At 52.2% G+C, this 20886-nt stretch overlaps 1 protein-coding gene across 3 annotated transcripts in view; it reads left to right on the top strand.

The window, feature by feature from the left end:
* TMEM63C (transmembrane protein 63C) overlaps positions 1–20170 on the top strand; it is a 76722-nt gene extending 56552 nt beyond the window's left edge. For all 3 annotated transcript variants that reach the window (XM_025295154.3, XM_025295155.3, XM_025295152.3), the window contains exons 13-25: positions 92–215; positions 979–1112; positions 2505–2627; positions 3070–3223; positions 4568–4674; positions 5660–5746; positions 6300–6365; positions 10915–11077; positions 11295–11400; positions 11770–11937; positions 14340–14449; positions 16009–16074; positions 19243–20170. In XM_025295154.3, the coding sequence (XP_025150939.1) occupies positions 92–215; positions 979–1112; positions 2505–2627; positions 3070–3223; positions 4568–4674; positions 5660–5746; positions 6300–6365; positions 10915–11077; positions 11295–11400; positions 11770–11937; positions 14340–14449; positions 16009–16074; positions 19243–19443 (1609 nt within the window). In that variant the 3' untranslated portion in view covers positions 19444–20170. The remainder of the gene's footprint in view (positions 1–91; positions 216–978; positions 1113–2504; positions 2628–3069; positions 3224–4567; positions 4675–5659; positions 5747–6299; positions 6366–10914; positions 11078–11294; positions 11401–11769; positions 11938–14339; positions 14450–16008; positions 16075–19242) is intronic.
* The last annotated feature ends 716 nt before the right edge of the window (positions 20171–20886 follow it).

Here is a 20886-nt window from a genome sequence, read left to right as displayed (position 1 = left end):
TCTGGATCTGGGGCGGGGAGGGAAGCGGAGGCTGTTGCTCTGCTGGCCTCCAACCGCGAGACCCTTCACCGTGTCACCTGTTGGCTGGCAGGCGCCACGCGATGCGGGGCCGGCTCTACTACACTGCCAAGGCCAAGAAGAAGGGGAAGGTGATGATCAAGGTCCACCCCTGCTCCCGGCTGTGCTTCTGCAGGTGCTGGGCTTGCTTCAAAGAGGTAATTGGCGCGGACATCAGGGGCGTGTCACAGGGGCTGGGGCACTGGGGCTTCAGGCTCTGTCCACAGCCCCGGGCGGTATCCCAGGCCTGCATCCTTGGGCCGCAGACTCCGTTCAGAGCAGCCCCTGGCTCACGTTCTCCTTTCCAGCATGTTCTGTCTCCCTGTTGAGAAGGCAAAGGAGCCTTTCTTGGAGCCTCCCCCTCCCAGAGTGATCCAGGACGGGGCTGGTTCTTGCTCCCTTCGGGGCTTGGTGGGGAGGACCAGCAAGGACACAGCAGGCTGCCCAGCCTCGGGTGAAAGAGCTGGGACGGGAACATTTGAAAGCTGTGGGCTCCATCTTATCACCCCGCCCATGTGGCTAGAAGGAGGCCTTGGCAGGACTGAACTCATCTAGCCAGTTCAGAAAAAAAGCATGATTCCCTCACTTGAAAAGGCTGCAGGCACTTGAAAAGGCTGTCGCTCCTTCCGAGTCCACCCCGAGGCCAAAGGCACCCCTTCACCCCTGGGGAAGCCTCCGTTTCCCCAGATCTAAGAGCAGAGAGCTTGTTTCAAAGTGACAGCCTCTTCCTGCTGGAGAGCTGGGACCTGGGAGCCCACCTGGGGTCCTGAGCTTTTTTGCCAGGCTTCCTAGGGAGCTGGGGATGGAACCAAGACACACCCCCATCCCCACCCCACACCAGCCTGCGCCCCGGGGGGTAGAGAGGCGGCCTTCCTGGAGCCCTGGGCGCTCCAACTCTGAGGCCCACGTCTGGCCCACTAGGTGGACGCAGAACAGTATTACAGCGAGCTGGAGGAGCAGCTGACTGATGAGTTCAACGCTGAGCTCAACCGCGCGCGGCTGAAGCGTCTGGACCTGATCTTCGTCACCTTCCAGGACTCCAGGATGACGAAGCAGTGAGTGCCGGGTGGGGGGCGGGGGGGGCGGGCAGCTGCTTGCTGCACCCATCCCGGCCCCAAGAGCGGGCCTCTGCTTCTCCGAAACCATCCTTTCCCACCCCCATTCCAGCCGAGGGGAGGAGGGGAGGAGGGGAGAGCGCCTGCCTCCGTCATGCCATGCCATGCTCTGCCCTCCTCCCTTCAGCCCCGCCCTGTTCCTCGCGGGCATCGCCGCTGCCATCTTGCTTTCCGGAGCATGGCCACGTGCGTCTTCCTCCAGCGGCCGGGCTCAGCTTGTCTCCAGAGACGCCCAGGTCCTGGGCTCCCCACCCCCATGCATCCTTGCTTCAGCCCAGAAGTGGTCAGCGTAGCCCTTGACCTCTTGGTTCCTCTTCCAGGCCTTGACAAGAATGATACCCATTTTCCGCCCCTCATTACCCATCACCCCTACGTCACCCTTCCCCTCACCGCGAGTGACAGAGTCAGCATAGAGAAGACCCAACTGCCATTCCTGCTCCTCTCCTCTCCTCTGCAAGCCTTCTCTGTTTCATAGCTTTGCAGGCTCCTCCCTCTTCTGCCCCAGCCACTGGCAGCCCCATCTTGATAAGGAATGGATGAGGTCTGCTCTGGAGTGTTCTGGAAGGAATCTTAGGCCTGGGTCAAATACATAGGAGCCTCAGAATCAGTCTTTTGAGGACGGTGGAGCCATCCTCTCCCCGAGGGAGCCTGATCGTTCACAAGGCTTTGTTTTCACCCGCCCTGACCCTGCAAAGGAACAGTGGCACAGGCTAGAATTCAGGGCAACAGATCACCTGCAATTTTGCAAGTTAGTTACACCCTCAAGTTTCTTATTCATCAAATTTGGTTACTTACATCTTCCTTGTCCGCCTCCTGGAAGGGTAAGAAGGAATATGTGTCCTGTTTAGTGTGTGTGAGACATCTACATATCTTTCTGAGAACCATCGCTCAGTAGAGAGGGATCTCAGGTTTAATTACAGCAGATGTGAGTTAGGAAACCCAAGATGGGGCCCCAGTGCCAGCACCCGCCCCTCTTTGGTTGTGTCTTCAATAATCTATGCAGCTAAGATGATGTGACTCACCAGTTAGCACAGTGTCAGGCACTGGCTGGAAGAGTCGGTAGCTATTGATATTAAGAGGAGGCTAAATGAGTACCTCCCCTGTCAACCTCACAGAAGGAGCATGTCTTTGTGCTTTCACTACCATTAGGGGGACAAGACGTGAACTGAGAACTACGTGGTCCCCTCTTTTCCTGGGCAGTCCATCCCTCTAACACCCTTTCCTCCAGTGACCAGGCCTGAGGAACTGCCCACCTATAAGGTCAGGAGAGACATATCCAAGTCTCCAAGAATTCCTCACCCCCAGACCTCTGTCTCTTCCTCCTCTCCGCAGCATTCTGCAGGACTACAAGTTCATCCACTGTGGGATGTCCCCCAAAGAGTCCTCAGTGACCACCATTGTCAAGTCCTACCGCTGGAGGGTAGTCCGTGCCCCACACCCCAAAGACATTATTTGGTAAGCCCCCTCTGTCTGTCTCCTCTCCCTTGAGCTCCTTTGGGATGGAAGAAGGCTGTAGGATGGGGAAAAGAATCAGGGCCCGTCCTCCTCCTCCACATATGGCCCCTGCTGGGCTGTGTCTCTCCTGGGCCTTGCAGCCTCTGCCTGCCCCCAAGTCCACCCCACCACAAGCACAGAAGGCACCCACCTTTTGGGGAAAAGCTTTTTCCTGTGGAAAAAATTCAGATAATTCTTCTGGCTCACCTGTGGGATGTATTCAGAGCCTTACAAGTGGCATGATAGGAGAAGGCCTAGGGTTGTCGCATGCAGGCTTGGGCCCCCAGGGTTGAACTAGACCAGGGCAGCTTGGTCCACAGCTGGCATGCAGAAAGCAGCGTGGCTGGGTCTGAGGGCTGAGACCCACAGCCCTAAGCGTGTCTCCCTCCTCCATCCCACCCAGGAAACACCTGTCCGTCCGCCGCTTCCATTGGTGGGCCCGCTTTATCGCAATCAACACTTTCCTCTTCTTCCTCTTCTTCTTCCTCACCACGCCTGCCATCATCATCAACACCATCGACTTGTACAACGTCACCCGCCCCATCGAGAATTTGCAGGTGCCTCCTCCACTCAGGCCAGGCATGGGGGCCCCCCGGGAGACAAAGGAAGAGCTCCGGCGAGGATGGGATGGGGGGCCCACTGAGACGTGACTCCAGAGCCCACGCTGTTGTGGCCCTGGCAGTGGGTGTGCATGGTGGCCCAGGGTCTCCTTTGCTCTAAAGAGGATGCGTGTGGGCCACTGCCCATCTTAGGGACTAGGGCTAAAGGGTAGGGGAGCCTTAGGCAAGTTCTGGGCTGAATTTGGGGGGATGGGCTTGGAGGACTTCTTTAGATTGGGTCAAGCTAGAGGTACAAAAGAGCAGCAGAGGGTGGGGCGACCGTGACAGCTCCGTGTACCCCACGTTCTCTAGAGCCGAGGTCCTTGGTGTGAAGATAAGGTGAGGGTGGGGAAGACGGAGGTTAGTTCTAGGGCAGCCCTTCAAGAGGAGTAGGCTCTCTGGCTCTGGTTCCACTTGCCTCACTTCTGGACACACAGACCCCAGGTTGGTCCACAAGAGCCATCCCTGCCATATGCATAGAGGAGTTCCGAGGAGCTGGACGGGCCCATATCCAAGTTCTGTAGCCTCAAGGCTCTTGCAGTGATCCTAGAAGGCCCCTTCTCTCATGTTATCCCCATGCCTGTTCCAGCAAAACACGCAGGCACACACACACATGTGCACACACAGTACACATGCACATACATGCATACATACACATGTGCACACTTGCAGTGATCCTAGAAGGCCCTTTCTTTCATGTTATCCCCATGCCTGTTCCAGCAAAACACATGCAGGCACACACATGGAAGTGCACACGCAACACACATATGCACACACACACATGCACACACGTGCACACAGTCAAGCCAAGCCCTCGTGCTGCCGCTTCTCCTCTGTCAGCTTCACAACAGGCCCCAGGCCGGGGCACCACAGCTCTGCCCGGGGATTCTCACACCACACCCTCCCCTTCTCCACCATGTCTCACACAACACCACGGTAAAAGCAGTGTCTCCTCCCTAAAGTCTGAGCGTCTCCTCCCTGAGTGACAGCAGGTGGCTGTGGCCTTGGGGCCAAGTCGGTGGGGTCAGACTAGGCCGTCCCTCCAGTGACGTCAGCATAGGAGGCCTGCACCCCTTGGGGATGCCCCTTGACGCTGAGGTGTCAGCCTCTGGCTGCCCCAGCCAGGCAGATTCTGAGTGAGAAAGGCCCCAGCCCACTGTGCAGCCTCAGGGACACGAGGCCTGCTCTGGGACTGAGCTGGAGAAGTGGCCAGAGGTGTGGGAGAAGGCAGGGGAGGCCTGTGACGGGGAGCGGGCTTCTCGCATTGACGTCTGTCTGCCCCGCCTCCATCCACCCACACAGAGCCCCATCGTGACCCAGTTCTTCCCGTCTGTGCTGCTCTGGGCCTTTACCGTGACACTGCCTCTGATCGTCTACCTCTCTGCCTTCCTTGAAGCCCACTGGACAAGGTGAGCTGGGGGCTCCCCTCTGATCCTTCCCTTGGCACCAGCTTCTTTCCCCACTCCCCCGTCCCCACCAGCCCTGTGCTCCAGCTTCCTGTCTCACCTGGGGAATGGAATTGATGCAGGATGGCTTTGATGCCCAAAACCATCCCCAAAAAGTAACAGATACTTTTGTCTTTGGAAAGAGGGGACTGGTTTGTCTCAGGGATGCTGAGATACCTGAAACCAAGCCCTCCTCAGGCTGCTCCCTCATCTTCCAGCCATACACTGAGGGCCTGGAGCCGTGGGCAGAAATGGCCAGTGCCAGGAATGCCAGGGAGAGGGCGGAGGATGGGAGCAAGAAAACAGGACTTGTCTGAAAAATGTTAGAAAGGCTGTTACGGTCATCGCAGAGGAGCCCATGCCCTCAATCTGACTGAAGACCCGTGTAGCCCATATGGTGCCATATTTTAAACAATCAAAGAGCCCCTCCCTGTTTATTAGCCCTAATAGTTCTGTGGTAGGAGCTAATTAGTTAGGAAGTATATACTATATCTTGGGGCAAAATGGACCTGCTCTGGACTGAAGGCTGCTTGGGTCTCAAAAGTTATTTCTTGCTCCCAAAGTTTCTATCATCCTATCAGGCAGTAAGCCAGGAGGTTTCTCTTAACAGAAATCCTTCCTGGGCTTTCCTACGGCCAAGGCTCATGTTGCTTATTGAAATGCTGCAAGGATTCTGAGTATTGTTAGTGATGTCCCTGCAACAGGGGCGTCAAGTGTATGGTATGTGTGAGCCTTCCCTTCCCTTTCCTCTGCCCACGGCAGACATCACTAGTTGATCATGCCGTTCTTTCCTGCTGCTCCCAGACACAGCATGGCTCTCAGTGTGCTGTGGAGATGGCATTGGCACGTGCTATGAAACTGCTTTCTAGCCCAGGCAGCCGTCTCTCTCTCTCTCCATTCTGTAGTCAGTCATTTGGTTCTTATCATGTCTCTCTTTGTTTCCTTCTAGAACAAGTCAGAATCTGATCATAGTGCACAAGTGTTATGTCTTTCTGGTGTTCATGGTGGTCATTCTGCCCTCTATGGGACTGACCAGGTACCTCACCTCCAATTATCTCTCCTCTCTCAGCCAGGCTCACCCTAGAGTCGGAACCTCCTCCTTCAGATACTGTAGGCCCACCTGTGGTTGCTGCAAATCCATTCCTCAGATGACAGTCCAGTGCCTGTCATGAGCCTAGCATGAGCCAGGTATCATGTGAACTCTAAGCAGTCAGCCGTGAACTCTGCCCTCAGAGTGCTTATCATCCAGCTGTGGAGACAAGCCATCCCTCCCAGCTGCCTGGCAGCCCAAGGTGGGGGAAATGTGCAGTAGAAATTCAGAAGAGGGAGAGAGCGCTGTGGGAGAAAAGGCTGGCGGAGGTTTGCTGGAGGGGAGTCCTTGAGTGGAAAGGTCAAAGAGTCAGGGACAGGGTGGGCAGCATTAAAAAGAGAGGCAGTGTCGATTGGCCAGCTGGAATATTAAGGTGCGAGAGTCTTCGGGGAGTAGGCAAGGGAGGTTGGAAGGAGGGAAGCCAGCCCAAGAGAAATTGAACCCCAGGCCTTAGTTCATCGATTCACTAATGGAGGGTCTGCTTTATTCTTGCTTCTAGTTTGGACGTCTTTTTGCACTGGCTCTTTGACATCTACTATCTGGAGCAGGCATCCGTCAGGTTCCAGTGAGTACTAGAGCGCATGTTTCAGGCGTACTCCCAGTGTTCACCGGGGCTTTTGTGGGTTCATACCAGCTGGATATGCCTATCCTTTATCTGCTCATATAGGTAGACATGAATGCGTGCCAACATTCTCATTAGGCAGCCTCTTAACGTTTCCTGTGCCATGAACCCCTTTGGGGGTAAAGCCCAGGGACTCCTGCTCTGAATGAACTTTTTCAAATAATTGTAGATTCAAAGGAAATTGCCAAAAAAAAAAAGTCCTATATATCCTTATGATTATACAGTGGAAGTGAGAAATAGATTTAAGGGACTAGATCTGATAGATAGAGTGCCTGATGAAGTATGGACAGAGGTGCGTGACATTGTACAGGAGACAGGGATCAAGACCATCCCCATGGAAAAGAAATGCAAAAAAAGCAAAATGGCTGTCTGAGGAGGCCTTACAAATAGCTGTGAAAAGAAGAGAAGTGAAAAGCAAAGGAGAAAAGGAAATATATAAGCATCTGAATGCAGAGTTCCAAAGAATAGCAAGAAGAGATAAGAAAGCCTTCTTCGTCGATCAATGCAAAGAAATAGAGGAAAACAACAGAATGGGAAAGACTAGAGATCTCTTCAAGAAAATTGGAGATACCAAGGGAACATTTCATGCAAAGATGGGCTTGATAAAGGACAGAAATGGTATGGACCTAACAGAAGCAGAATATATTAAGAAGAGGTGGCAAGAATACACAGAAGAACTGTACAAAAAAGATCTTCACGACCAAGATAATCACGATGGTGTGATCACTGACCTAGAGCCAGACATCTTGGAATGCGAAGTCAAGTGGGCCTTAGCATCACTACGAACAAAGCTAGTGGAGGTGATGGAATTCCAGTTGAGCTGTTTCAAATCCTGAAAGATGATGCTGTGAAAGTGCTGCACTCAATATGCCAGCAAATTTGGAAAACTCAGCAGTGGCCACAGGACTGGAAAAGGTCAGTTTTCATTCCAATCCCAAAGAAAGGCCATGCCAAAGAACGCTCAAACTACCACACAATTGCACTCATCTCACACGCTAATAAAGTAATGCTCAAAATTCTCCAAGCCAGGCTTCAGCAGTATGTGAACCGTGAACTTCCAGATGTTCAAGCTGGTTTTAGAAAAGACAGAGGAACCAGAGATCAAATTGCCAACATCTGCTGGATCATCAAAAAAGTAAGAGAGTTCCAGAAAAACATCTATTTCTGCTTTATTGACTATGCCAAAGCCTTTGACTGTCTGGATCACAATAAACTGTGGAAAATTCTGAAAGAGATGGGAATACCAGACCACCTGACCTGCCTCTTGAGAAACCTATATGCAGGTCAGGAAGCAACAGTTAGAACTGGACATGGGACAACAGACTGGTTCCAAATAGGAAAAGGAGTATGTCAAGGCTGTATATTGTCACCCTGCTTATTTAACGTCTATGCAGAGTACATCATGAGAAACGCTGGGCTGGAAGAAGCACAAGCTGGAATCAAGATTGCCGGGAGAAATATCAATAACCTCAGATATGCAGATGACACCACCCTTGTGGCAGAAAGTGAAGAGGAACTCAAAAGCCTCTTGATGAAAGTGAAAGTGGAGAGTGAAAAAGTTGGCTTATAGCTCAACATTGAGAAAACGAAGATCATGGCATCTGGTCCCATCACTTCATGGGAAATAGATGGGGAAACAGTGTCAGACTTTATTTTTCTGGGCTCCAAAATCACTGCAGATGGTGACTGCAGCCATGAAATTAAAAGACGCTTACTCCTTGAAAGGAAAGTTATGACCAACCTAGATAGCATATTGAAAAGCAGAGACATTACTTTGCCAACAAAGGTCCGTCTAGTCAAGGCTATGGTTCTTCCTGTGGTCATGTATGGATGTGAGAGTTGGACTGTGAAGAAGGCTGAGTGCCGAAGAATTGATGCTTTTGAACTGTGGTGTTGGAGAAGACTCTTGAGAGTCCCTTGGACTGCAAGGAGATCCAACCAGTCCATTCTAAAGGAGATCAGCCCTGGGTGTTCTTTGGAAGGAATGATGCTAAAGCTGAAACTCCAGTACTTTGGCCACCTCATGCGAAGAGTTGACTCATTGGAAAAGACCCTGATGCTGGGAAGGACTGGGGGCAGGAGGAAAAGGGGATGACAGAGGATGAGATGGCTGGATGGCATCACTGACTCAATGGATGTGAGTCTCAGTGAACTCCGGGAGTTGGTGATGGACAGGGAGGCCTGGTGTGCTGCAATTCATGGGGTTGCAAAGAGTCAGACACGACTGAGTGACTGAACTGAACTGAACTGATATACCCTTCATCCAGTTTCCCCCAATGGTCACATCTTGCATAACTAAGGTACAGTATCAAAACCAGGAAAGTGACATTGATGCAATCCACAGAGCGTGTTCAGATTTTGCCAGTTTTATATACACTCTGAGTAGATTTCCTATATATATTTTTTTAATTGGAAGATAATTGCTGTACAATGTTGGGTTGATTCTGATTAGATTTCTTTTTAAAAAATTATTAATTTTTGGCTGTGCTGGGTCCTCACTGCTGCACAGGCTCTTCTCTAGTCTGAGAGTGGGGGCTGCTCTTTGTTGCAGTGTGGGCTTCTTGTTGTGGTGGTTTCTCTCGTTGAGCACAGGCTCTAGGATTCGGGTGTCAGTAGTCGTGCAGGTGGGCTCAGAAGTTGTGGTTCCCCGGCTCTAGAGTACGGCTGAATAGTTAAGATGCACGGCTTGGTCGCTCCGGGTCATGTGGGATCTTCCCGGACCAGGGGCTGAACCCATGTCTCTTGAATTGGCAGGCAGATTCTTTACCACTGAGCCACCCAGGAAGCCCAGTTCTTTAAATGTACAAAATACCTGGGCTATAACGAAAACCGGTTATGTCAAAATATAGTTACTGAAAATATTTTAGAATTCAAATGTATAATACAATCTCTGTTAATACATTTAATAATAGGTCAATGCATTCTAAATGGAAGCAAGCAAAAGTTACATTTTATTGTTTTAAAGCCATCCATGTGAAAATTGATGTTAATTAGCTAAAAGAAGAACATTCAACTGGAACAGAGGAGTGGATTTTTGACAAGGCAACATGCAGGTCTTGGACGTCCAGCCAGTTTCTCTTTTTGTTTGGCTTTGTTTTGTTTTTAGGGTTACAAATGTTGAAAGTCCCAATTTTTCAAAGATGTGCTGTTGCCAATGCCATGCAACCTTTCATAGCTTGCTTTACAGGGCAAGAGCCAGAATTCTCCAAGCTTTCTACAATTAAACTATAATTGTAATAAACTTAGTTTTTCCCAAGATGAGTGAGTTCATCTTTGGCTAGGTCGTTATTTTTAATACAGTTTGTAAATATTTGAGAAGGAGAAGAATTGTGAGTTCATGACTCACCTTTGATGCCCTCAAGAAAGAATAGCTTTTGAAGGAGTTCTGAAATATGTGCAGGGACTCACAGATTTTTCTTCTTGAGGGAGTTATCAGAACTGTATAGACGACAGAGATGCGTGGGTCACCAATGTGAGAACATGCAGTGCGACAATCCATTCAGGTGGCTGAATGGCTCTTAGCTGAAGTTGGCCAGCTGGCTACACGTGTGCAGACAGGAAAGTCTCAATCATGCGAATTTAACATGTCTAATGTAGTGGCCTAATAACTAGCATCATTTTGAAGAGATGATGAATGCAAATGGTGTTGTGAGCGCTCAACAATAAATACAACATGATATGAAAATACCTCACTTCAACTGGCAACAGACTCACAGCCATGGCTGGCATGCCTGTGATTTGTTGCCCACCCTCTTCATGGAAGGAAGTGCTAAACTGCAGAAAGTGAAGATGCAATCTTTTCCCTATTCAAGGTCACAGACCCCCAAAAGTCTACCTGTGAACTCTCCAGGGTCTGTGGATCCAGTCAAACAGCCCTTCTTTATTTTTGTTTTCTTTCACAGCCCTTCTGTAGATCAAGCCAGTACATGTGTCTCCTAACCCATCCACCCCTATCCTTGTTCAAAAGGCCCTTGTTTAAATTACATTGGGCTGGAAACACATGTATACAGTCAGCCTTCCATGTCCACGGATTCCACATCTTCAGATTTGACCTACTGCAGATCAAAATATTCAGGGAAAAAAATTCAAGGAAGTTTCCAGAAGCGAAACTTGAATGTGCCGTGTGCAGGCAACCACTTGCATAGCGTTTAGTTGTATTTACAGCTGATTACATTGTGTTAGTATTACAGATAATCTAGAGACAAGAGTACAAAGGAGGATGGGCATAGGTTATCTGCAAATGTTATTGACATTTTCATATAAGGGACTTGAGCATCCCTGGATTTTGATATCCGCGGGGGCTCCTGGAACCAACCACCCGCAGATACCAAGGGATGACTGTATTTGAAAGCTCTTCTCTCCATCTCTATCTCCACCCCCTGCCCATCCCTTCAATTCTCTTCCTCTCTCTCCTCTTTGCTCCCAACATCTCTGCCCTCTCCCTCTTCTCCGGCTTCTGTGGCCATCATCTCCCGCCCTCCTCCACACCCAGGTGTGTGTTCCTGCCAGACAATGGCGCCTTCTTTGTCAACTACGTCATCACGGCAGCCTTTATTGGCACAGGCATGGAGCTGATGCGCCTGGGGTCGCTCTTCTTGTACACCATCCGCCTCATCTTCTCCAGGTCGGAGCCAGAGAGAGTGAACATCCGAATGGTGAGGGCCAGGCCCTTCCCTGACACAGGCCTTGGAGCTTCCCTTGGGCGGGTGTTGGAGTGGGGGGTGCCTGTTAGAAGTGCAGAGCGACCTGGGAGCCCTGGTGGGCGGAAGGGGCCAGGTGCTCCTCCGACACCAGCCTCAGAAGGGAGGCTGCCTTGCCGGATGAGGAGCTGCAGAAGCAGCCATGCCAAGCGGACCCTGCCTTCTGCCCCAGAACCAGGCCATTGACTTCCAGTATGGGCGCGAGTATGCGTGGATGATGAATGTCTTCAGCGTGGTGATGGCGTACAGCATCACCTGCCCCATCATTGCTCCTTTCGGTGAGTTGTCCCTGAGGCCCCCACCCAGGGGGAGCCCCAGAGCATCCGGCTCCCTCCTGGCTCAGGAGGAGACCCGGGGCCAGCCGATCAGAAGGGCAGGGGAGGGGGCCAGGTTGGTCAGGGGGGCCGGGGTTGGATGGCTATTTACAGAGGATGCTTGTTAGGGAATGACTACTTAACCAAAATGACAGAATAGGTTCTAGGATTCAAGGGAAGCAGCCGGGCACGTGAGATCGGCCCCACGGGGCTCCCACAGCCTGTCCTTGGCCCCCTTGCCACTCTGGCTGACCTGCGTCTGGCATCTCGGGCCCGGGGGAGGGGAGGGTCTTGGGATGGCCTCTGAGCCTGCCTCCGTCTGCCGGCCCCCAGGGCTGCTCTACCTGTGCATGAAGCACGTCACGGACCGCTATAACATGTACTACTCGTACGCGCCCACCAAACTCAATGAGCAGATCCACATGGCCGCCATCCACCAAGCCATCTTCGCGCCGCTCCTGGGGCTGGTTTGGATGCTCTTCTTCTCCATCCTACGCTTAGGTACGTGCCGAGCCCCCCCGGCCACCCCGCCTCTGTCTGTTCCCCCACCGCTCAGTCGCCCCTCACCGACGACTCTTGTCGAAGCAGACCAAGCCCTAGGAGGAGCGAGGTGTTCCTCGTGGAGCACGGCCACGCTCAGCGCCTTCTGTAGACCCAGAGGGCTCGTGTTAGAGTCCCAGCTGACCCTGGAAGTTAAGGGTAGCACCGGTGTGGTCCAAACCGTAGACATTTCGGTTTACAATTTTCAGGGAAATCACCACCACAACAGAAACATCCTACTCCTTCATTCTAACTCAAGGCTGGCAGGAAATAAAATTTTATAGTATCTATCATCAGTCAGTTCTGTTCAGTCGCTCAGTCGTGTCTGACTCTTTGTGACCCCATGGACTGCAGCACTCCAGGCCTCCCTGTGCATCACCAACTCCTGGAGTTTACTCAGACTTATGTCCATTGAGTCTGTGATGCCATCCAACCACCTCATCCTGTCATCCCCTTCTCCTCCTCCTTTAATCTTTCCCAGCATCAGGGTCTTTTCCAAGGAGTCGCTTCTTCTTATCAGGTGGCCACAGTATTGGAGTTTCAGCTTCAGCATCAGTCCTTCCAATGAATATTCAGGGTTGATTTCCTTTAGTATTGACAGTAGGTTGCCGTTTTTTACCCCAAGGTGTCTTCTCAGGGATCAAACCCTCGTCTCCTGTATCTCCTGCATTGGCAGGCAGATTCTTTACCCCGAGCCATCTGGGAAGCCCCCGGCAGACTTCATTTTTTAATAAGACTTTTCTGCTAGGTATAAAAGACTACAGATTTATTATCAAAACTAGGAGAAAAAATGGAAAGATTAGAGTTTGAATGACTGTTATCTCACCTACAGCCTCCCGTCTGCTGCTCCCAGACCTCACTCTCTGCATGTGCTTTAGAGGACAGGGCAGAGTAGGAGGGGGTTTACAGATTGACTTTACAAAACTGTGGATCCGTTTTATTCTAGTCAGACTTACAGCCTGAGTTTCTTCAGTGAACATTACGCTCTGAGCAGTTTCTTGCATTATTAAAATACTGTTAGAGCACGTGTCTTTGAATGGCTGCATTAATTTCTGCCAATTTTAGTCAGTTCACCCTTGTTGGGATATTGAAGTTGTTTACCATTTTTTGCTTTTATAAAAACACAACGATAAATGTCATTTTGCAATAACTTCCGACTGTAAAGACTGATTTTTAATATTCATGTACTTAGAAAACTGCCGTCGTGAAAAAGTTACCAAACATCCCCAAACGAAACAGAAGTGACTTTTAAATTCTGAATTGCTTTTCCGTGCTATTAGCACATGTGACAGAGTATGCTTACTTCAAAAGGGCTTGTGAGAGTTAAACAAAGACAAATTTCATATGATATTGCTTCTATGCAGAAAATGATACAAAGGAACTTATCTACAAAACAGAATCAGATTCACAGATTTAGAGAATGAATTTATGTTTACCAGGGGGGAAGAGCAAGGAGGGACACGGTAGGAGTTTGGAATGGAGATGTACACACTGCTATTTTTTAAAACAGACAACCAACCTCGACCTACTGTATAGCACAGGGAACTCTGCTCAATATTCTGTAATAACTTGTATGGGGAAAAGTATTTGAAAAAGAATAGATACCTGTATATGAATAACTGAATCCCTTTGCTGTACACCTGAAACTAACTCCACACGGTTAATCAACCGTAGTAGTCCTCATGTCAGTCACTCAGTCGACCGATTGTGACCCCACAGACTGTAGCCCGCCAGGCTCCTCTGTCCATGAGATTCTCCAGGCAAGAATACTGGGGTGGGTTGTCATTTCCTTCTCCAGAGGATCTTCCTGACCCAGGGATCGAACCTGGGTCTCCTGCATTGCAGGCAAACTCTTCACCGCTTGAGCTACAGGGAAGTCCACTCCAATATAAAATTTAAAAGAATTTTTTTAAAAAGTTGGGGGAAGGGCTTACAAGGGAAGGTGTGGGTCAGTCACTGCATTTGGGGACAGGGACATAAATGAGTGACCTGAGGGAGTGACATAAATGACTCAGATACGTCCCAGGGACCGTGATATGGAAGGTGGCTGACATCTAGGGGGACATTTAATGGACACCTAAGTGGCTATTTAAGTAAATGAATTTTTTTTCGTGGAATCTGCCGGATGCCAAATTCTAAACTGGTCAGGTAGCACAGAGAGATGATGTCCCTGGGTGGGGCTCATAGATTATGTGGTAAGGGGAGAGCTGGGCAGAGACATCTCTGCCCCGGGCTCCAAACTCCTGCACAGGTGCCGGGCCAGGGCCCCAGGCATATGTCAGCCGGGCCAGCATCTCTGCCAGCGCCCCGCACACAGCTCTGGTCCTCAGGCACCAAGCCCATGCCTCTCCTTCTCCTTGCAGGGTCCCAGCATGCCATCACCATCTTCTCCCTCACCACCCTTATTGTTTCCATAATAATGGCCTGTGTTGCCACATTCCTGGGGAAGATGTCGAAAAGGACTAACTATGAGGTGAGTTGCCAGCCTGCCTTTCCTCCCGCAAGTTCTCCCCGGGGACGCACACAGCTAGAGGACCCCCCCCCCGCCTGGGGCGCCCACAGCATCAGAGCGATGAGAGGCTCTTGCCTTTCTGTCTGGTGGTGGGATGGGCAGAAGGTGCTGGGTGTGCGTTCTGTGTGTGTGCTTGCACTGCCCCAGAACCACGCCTCCCAGGGCAGAAGACGTCGTCCTCTCCTCTTCCCCACTCTGACGTCTCCTCCAAACTGCAGGCTGCTGGCCCATCCCTCCTACGATGTGAGCCTGTCCAGCCACAGAGCTGCTGGGGCCATTCCAAGGGATGGAGAGTTGAGAGAAAGGATGGAGTGAAGGAGTAAAAGAGGGGGTGGTAAGAATGAGACCCTGGGGAAGGGGAACAGTCATCTCACTTTGAAGAATCTCAGGATACTCTGGTCTTGTCTGGAAGGGAGGCCTGGTCCTCTGGGCCCCATGACTCCTTTGACTCTTTGCCGTATTGTTGTTCAGTCGCTAAGTCGTGTCCGACTCTTTGCAGCCCCGTGGACTGCGGTACACCAGGCCTTCTGTCCTTCCTATTTCCCGGAGTTTGCTCCTGTTCATTGACTCAGTGATGCCATCCAACCATCTCACCCTCTGTTGCCCCCTTCTCCCCCTGCCCTCAATCTTTCCCAGCATTAGGGTCTCGGGGCCCAGCCAGTTATTAGAGAAGGGAACCCATCCATGCCAACAGAACTATGTGCTCTAGATCAGCACTTCCTGAAGTGGGGTGACTTTAGAAGCGTACTGGAATGATTTCCAGTGGACTGAAATATTTTCTGTTTTTCACGGTTACACCTTTATTTTTCTAGTTGACCTTGTTTATGGCAGCTGACACAAGATTTTTGTTTATAATAGTGAATTATTTCCTTTTCAAATGAATTTAAATAAGAAAGAAAGTTGATTTCAAGTACTAGCATGCTACTGAGCTGGAGAAGGGAGCCTCTGAGAAGAGGATCTTCTTGCTTCCGGTGGTCCCATCTCTGGGGTCCTGGCATAGGTGCTTACTCCCTTTCTCCCCGGATCCTCCTCCATCCTCTGGCCTGAGTCCGTGCTAGCGAAGTACCTGGGCAGACAACATCTGTGGCTCTTCCCAATGCAACAATGCCATGGGATCTGGTTGCTCAAGTGTCCACTCTAGAGACAGAAGGTGACAAGGGACTTAGACCTTCATCTCAGATAAAAGGGAAATTCTGGCAGGGAAGAGGGTATTGTTGAGGTCAGGGCTTCTCCTGGAGTCAAAGCAGCAGGGTCATCTGCACCACAGCTTCCCACAGCTCTCATCGTGGTCCTTGGGGATGGAACCTTCCAGAAGGGTCTCCCCAGCATCCCAGTCTTCACTCTGTCCCCCGAGGGTTCAGCCCGGCCAGCTGGGCTGCAGGTCTGGAAAAACAGAAGATGAGTTGAAGGGGAGCAGGGGGCCCCTTAAGCCTGAGGTTAGGGTCCAGGTTTCTCTGGATATGGGGAGGGCAGGGGTGGGGCGCATTCACTGACCCTCCCTGTCTCTCCCACCGCCGCAGCCTGAGGAGATGGAGACCGTGTTTGACCTGGAGCCTAGCAGCACCTCCTCCACGCCAACCTCCCTTGTGAGTCAGTGTCTTTGCCCTGGGACAGGTCGGGGTGGGGAGTGGGGTGCTTACAGGGATGGGCTTCTCCAGCAGCCTTGTGGGGGCACCAGCGGTTAGAGTCCACCCTGGGTATCGGGGAGGAGATGGGGTGCCTGGGACTCCCCCCTCTGACGCAGCAGGACTTGGCCCAGGTCAGATTGCTGCCGTGGCCCTGGCTGAAGAGCCTTCAGAATGATAGAAGATCCGAGAATTTCTCCAGGACACACTATAGAAGGAGCTCAGAGAGGAAGAGAAAGGGCAGGGCGGACTCAGCCTCAGCGAGCTCAGTCGTGTAGACGCAGGGGCCTGCTGGGGTCCTTCGGCCTCAGGACCGAAGGCTGCCGCCAAGGGCACGGGTGCCAGGCAGCATGGCGCGGACAGAGCTGCCGCGAGCTATTGGAGGTCTGCATGGAATGGTAAGACGAGTGAGCCCGTCAGCTTGAGAGGAGACAAGGCTGGACTTCACGTGCAGGGGTCCAGCAGGCTGGGCACTGGCTCCCACCCCTGTGGCTCAGCCTGGAGATGGGCATGAGTACTCGCCAAAACCTGGCCACAAGGATGGATGCTGGGCTGTGGAGGCATGCACTGAGCTGGGTACTGGGTTGGCCCGTGCCCCGATGCCACGGTGCCTTGGAGGAACACTGAAGAAGGGCACCAGCCAGCCCTGGGCACTCAGGGAAGGCTTCCTGGAAAAGGGGAGATCTAACCAGACTCCAGGCACAGGAGAGTTAGGGGTTGCCAGATGGAAGAGGGTGTCGGGGAGAGCACTCAAGGAACAGGGCCAGCCTGTGCAAAGGCCCAGAAGAGAGAATCCAGGGCATCAGGGAACCAAAGACAGTTTTGGGCCGGGTGCATCTTCAGAGCGGGCAGCGCTCGCAGAGTGGGTGGGAGAGGGGACCCCTTAGACAGCAGTGGGAGGACGTGCCCATGCCGGGCGCACAGAACTACAGGCCTCGCTCTGAAGCGAGCCCCACAGAGAGGGCCCAGTGAGCTCTGGGGGGTGGCAGGGGAGACGGAACTTCAGTACCAGGAGAGACAAAGGTTTCGAAGCAGGAGTCTCTCTCCACGAAGCATTTCTCCTAGGGCCCTTCTAAGATGACCCTTCCAGAATATTGTCAGCAGTTGGTTATTGAAACCTTGCAAACTAGATGCTTCACCATTCTTGCTCTTGATCTTTGCACTTAACCCACACAGTGGGGGGTTTTATCCTCATTTTACAGATGAGGAAACTGAGGCTCAAAGACCTGACTTAATTTAGACCCTAGGGTACTACTGTGCAAGAAAATGGCAGAACAAAGTTTGAACCAGGTCTGCTAGACTCCAGAGTTTGAGCTTTTTTTTTTTTAAAGAAATTACTGGAATTGATTTTTTAAATCTTTCATTATTATAACAGAGGTTTCTGAGCGTTGTAGGTAACTATGGGGAAAAAAACAAAGAAGCCAAAATAAAAAATAAAAGTCCATATTTCTACCACCTACAATGACCACTGACACCTCAATGTATATTCTTGCGATATATATTTCTTCTAAAATGTCATAACACTGCACACTGTTTCATAACCTGTGTTTTTAGTTAACAATCTCCGTCTTCCTACATATATACGTTTTTACCTCTTCAAATACCTAGTCCATATTCAACTTGCCCTACGGTTCCAGAAATATATTTTGCAGCTCATCCAAACCAGGATCCAATCCAGGGTCTGTGCTGGATTAATCTGGCCCCTGCCCATGTCCCTTTTATTTCAGCACCATCTCTATTTTATGACTTGTCGGAGAGACCAAGCCTGTAGTCCTGCAGAAGGCCCCATCCTCTGGCTTTTTCTGGCTGTTTCTTCATGGTATCTTACGGGAGGTTACAGTATCTCCTGTATTTCCTGAAAACTAGAAGTTAGATTCAAAGGCTGGAATTGAAGATTCAAGTTCAACACTAGGGCCTAGAACATTACTGGCAGCGCTCTGTGTCACACCGGGAGATATATAATATCCCATTTATTACCATTTATGATGCTAAAGTGACTCCCGGGTTCAGGGATGACTGCTGGCTTTTTCCATTTTTCAGTTACCATTTCTCCTGGAGGACCCAAAAGTCATCTGTGGGGTTGGCTTTGGCCCTATGAAAATACCTGAATTCTATTGCAGAAAAAAATGTTCCTTCATCATCTAGGGCTGTTTGCTGCTGCTAAGTAGCTTTAGTCGTGTCTGACTCTGTGCGACCCCATAGACGGCAGCCCACCAGGCTCCCCCGTCCCTGGGATTCTCCAGGCAAGAACACTGGAGTGGGTTGCCATTTCCTTCTCCAATGCATGAAAGTGAAAAGTGAAAGTGAAGTCGCTCAGTCGTGTCCGACTCCCAGCGACCCCATGGACTGCAGCCTACCAGGCTCCTCCGTCCATGGGATTTTCCAGACAAGAGTACTGGAGTGGGGTGCCATTGCCTTTCTCCAAGGGCTGTTTAGTCTCACTCTAATAAACTCCTACAGAAAAGGTTTCATTCTATCCAATAATTACCTGTTTTCAAAATAAGGAATTTGTTTCAAAGTCCCTTCAAAGGACGACAGACAGCCCCATCCCTGTTACTTCTTGTGTTTTTCTATTCGGCTGTTGTCCCAGGCATTCCTGAGCCCGGGCCTGGACTTCACAGGTCTCATGACCAAGACCTCAGACGGCAGCCTCGGTTTCAAATCCTCATTCACGGGCCAGCCAGTGATGCAGCCCAAGGGTGTTGGATGCATCTCTGAAGCTGCAGTAGAAAGTGCACTAGCTCAGGAATGGGGGTTCCCCCCAGACCCCAGTGTCAGAGAGCCTGTCATCTTCCCCTGGGTTCAGCCGGACCTGGAACCAAGACTGAACGGCACGTGTGCTGAAGAAGCAGTGGACTGGGAGTTAGGAGACCACTGACTAGTCCAGGGAGCATATAGATGCCTGCGACGTGCTCGAGAGCAACTGGGAAGGCAGACTGGGCAGGCTGGCCAGGACGCGGGCTGCCGGGGGAGGAGGAAGGAGCCACGGCTTAGAGGGTGGGGGCCCTGAGAAAGGTCAAGCGTCAGGGTGGGGTGGGCAGGGTTGGGGGGAGGGTGTGCCCAGACGGACGTGACCTCGCCTCGCCCCGGGTGTGACCTTGTCCCATCTCCCTTCTTTGTCCTGAGCAGCTGTATGTGGCCACCGTGCTGCAAGAGCCGGAGATGAACCTGACCCCTGCCTCCTCCCCAGCCCAGCCCACCTACGGCACCATGAGCAGACAGCCGGAAGAGGGAGAAGAGGAGAGTGGTGTGAGGGCCTTTTCGAGGGAGCTGGACTCGGCCCGGTTCCAGGAAGGGCTGGAACTGGGGGACCAGAGCCAGTATCACTGACCGGGACCCAGGCCTCCACCTGGCAACTCCAGTCGGGAGTGGCTGCCAGGGGAAGGGCCTGGCAGTGAGAGGCAGCAGGGCACCCTGGCCCGACCCCCCAACACATCCTGCAGACTTTGGGAAGGCTCCAGCAGAGCCCTGGCTGTATCTCTCGGCCACGTGGAGGCCCCGGCCTGCTGACCAGCTCGAACAGGAGACGCTGGGCAGTCTAGAAGGGCCCCCCCAGGATAGGACGGAGGATACAGGCAAGCCCCGCCTCTTGGCAACAACGGCTGGAGCCCAGAGCACAGAGACTGAAGGCTTGGAGGGCTTTCCTGAGGTCACGAGGGAGAAGGTGTGCCTGAGGAGGAGGCAGGAAGAAGACTCTCTGGGATCTTCCCCACCCTTCCACCAGCTGCCCTGCCCGAGGAGCTTCTGCGGCTGCCCCGCCCCACCCCTCCTCGCAGCCCCATCCCTCCCCTGCAGTCTGCGGAGGACCCAAGACACAGAGGACCACCTCCTCCCAGCTTCCCCACATGGACAGCCGCAAGGAAAAAGTCCTGCACCCTACCGGCAGGAAGGGATGGCTGAGACCCTAGACGGGAAGGAGGCGACTGAGCCGCTTTCTGTCCCCCGCTCCTCATCAGGGGTCCCAGGAGCCTCAGGGTAGAGACTTGTTCTCTTGTCTGTCCCTGCAAGGGTAGCAGGGCTCATTAAATGGGACCTGTGTGCATTCTGATGAAAGCAACCTGGGCTGGTTACTGTCAGGTGGGAGGGGCAGAGGCAGAATTCATGGAGTTGGCGGGGCGGCGGGGAGGAGGGGGTGTCTTCTCCCAAAATGCCAAATGATGAGAAACCAGATATGCCTCCCCCAAGCCCCAGGGCCTAATGAGAGGACCCCCAAGGTCAAGAATGTGGCTGCTGAGAGCTGCCCCTGCCTCATACCCATCTGAGTGCCTAAGCCCCCAGCCAAGGTGGGGGGTATAGTTTAGGGTGAGAGCCCATGCTGCAGACCAGGCACTGACTGGCCTTTCCCTGGGCTCCAAGCAGGACCCATGTCTCTTTTCCGGGCCGCCCTGTACTCTGGGCTGAAGAGTGCCTCTGGCATGATCCTGGCTCAGACACTGCGGATTCCCTGTGGGTGGTGGAGTCGGGGGCGCTGTGTCCCCCATGGACAGGCAGACTCAGGCTTCCCTCCCAAGGCGGCCACCACCCGGGGACCAGAGGAGCCGAATCCTGAGTAGGAAGGACTCTGGTGGCACCCTCACCCCAGGCAGGGAGTTGCAGGCCTTGGCCTCCGGGAACAGGTGGCCCACCAGGACCACCAGGCGGCCAGGCCGAGGGAGACACAGAGAAGGGCTGCATGGGCCACGGTGGGCCAGGACGAGCCGCGCCAGGCGGGGTCTGTGTGCCCTAGAGCTCTCCTGAGCTCCGTCCTCCAAAGGCCTGGATCCCTGCAGCCAA

The sequence above is a fragment of the Bubalus bubalis genome, chromosome 11 (assembly GCF_019923935.1).
Source record: "Bubalus bubalis isolate 160015118507 breed Murrah chromosome 11, NDDB_SH_1, whole genome shotgun sequence".
NCBI lineage: Eukaryota > Metazoa > Chordata > Mammalia > Artiodactyla > Bovidae > Bubalus > Bubalus bubalis.
This window is presented reverse-complemented; position numbering and strand designations above follow the sequence as displayed.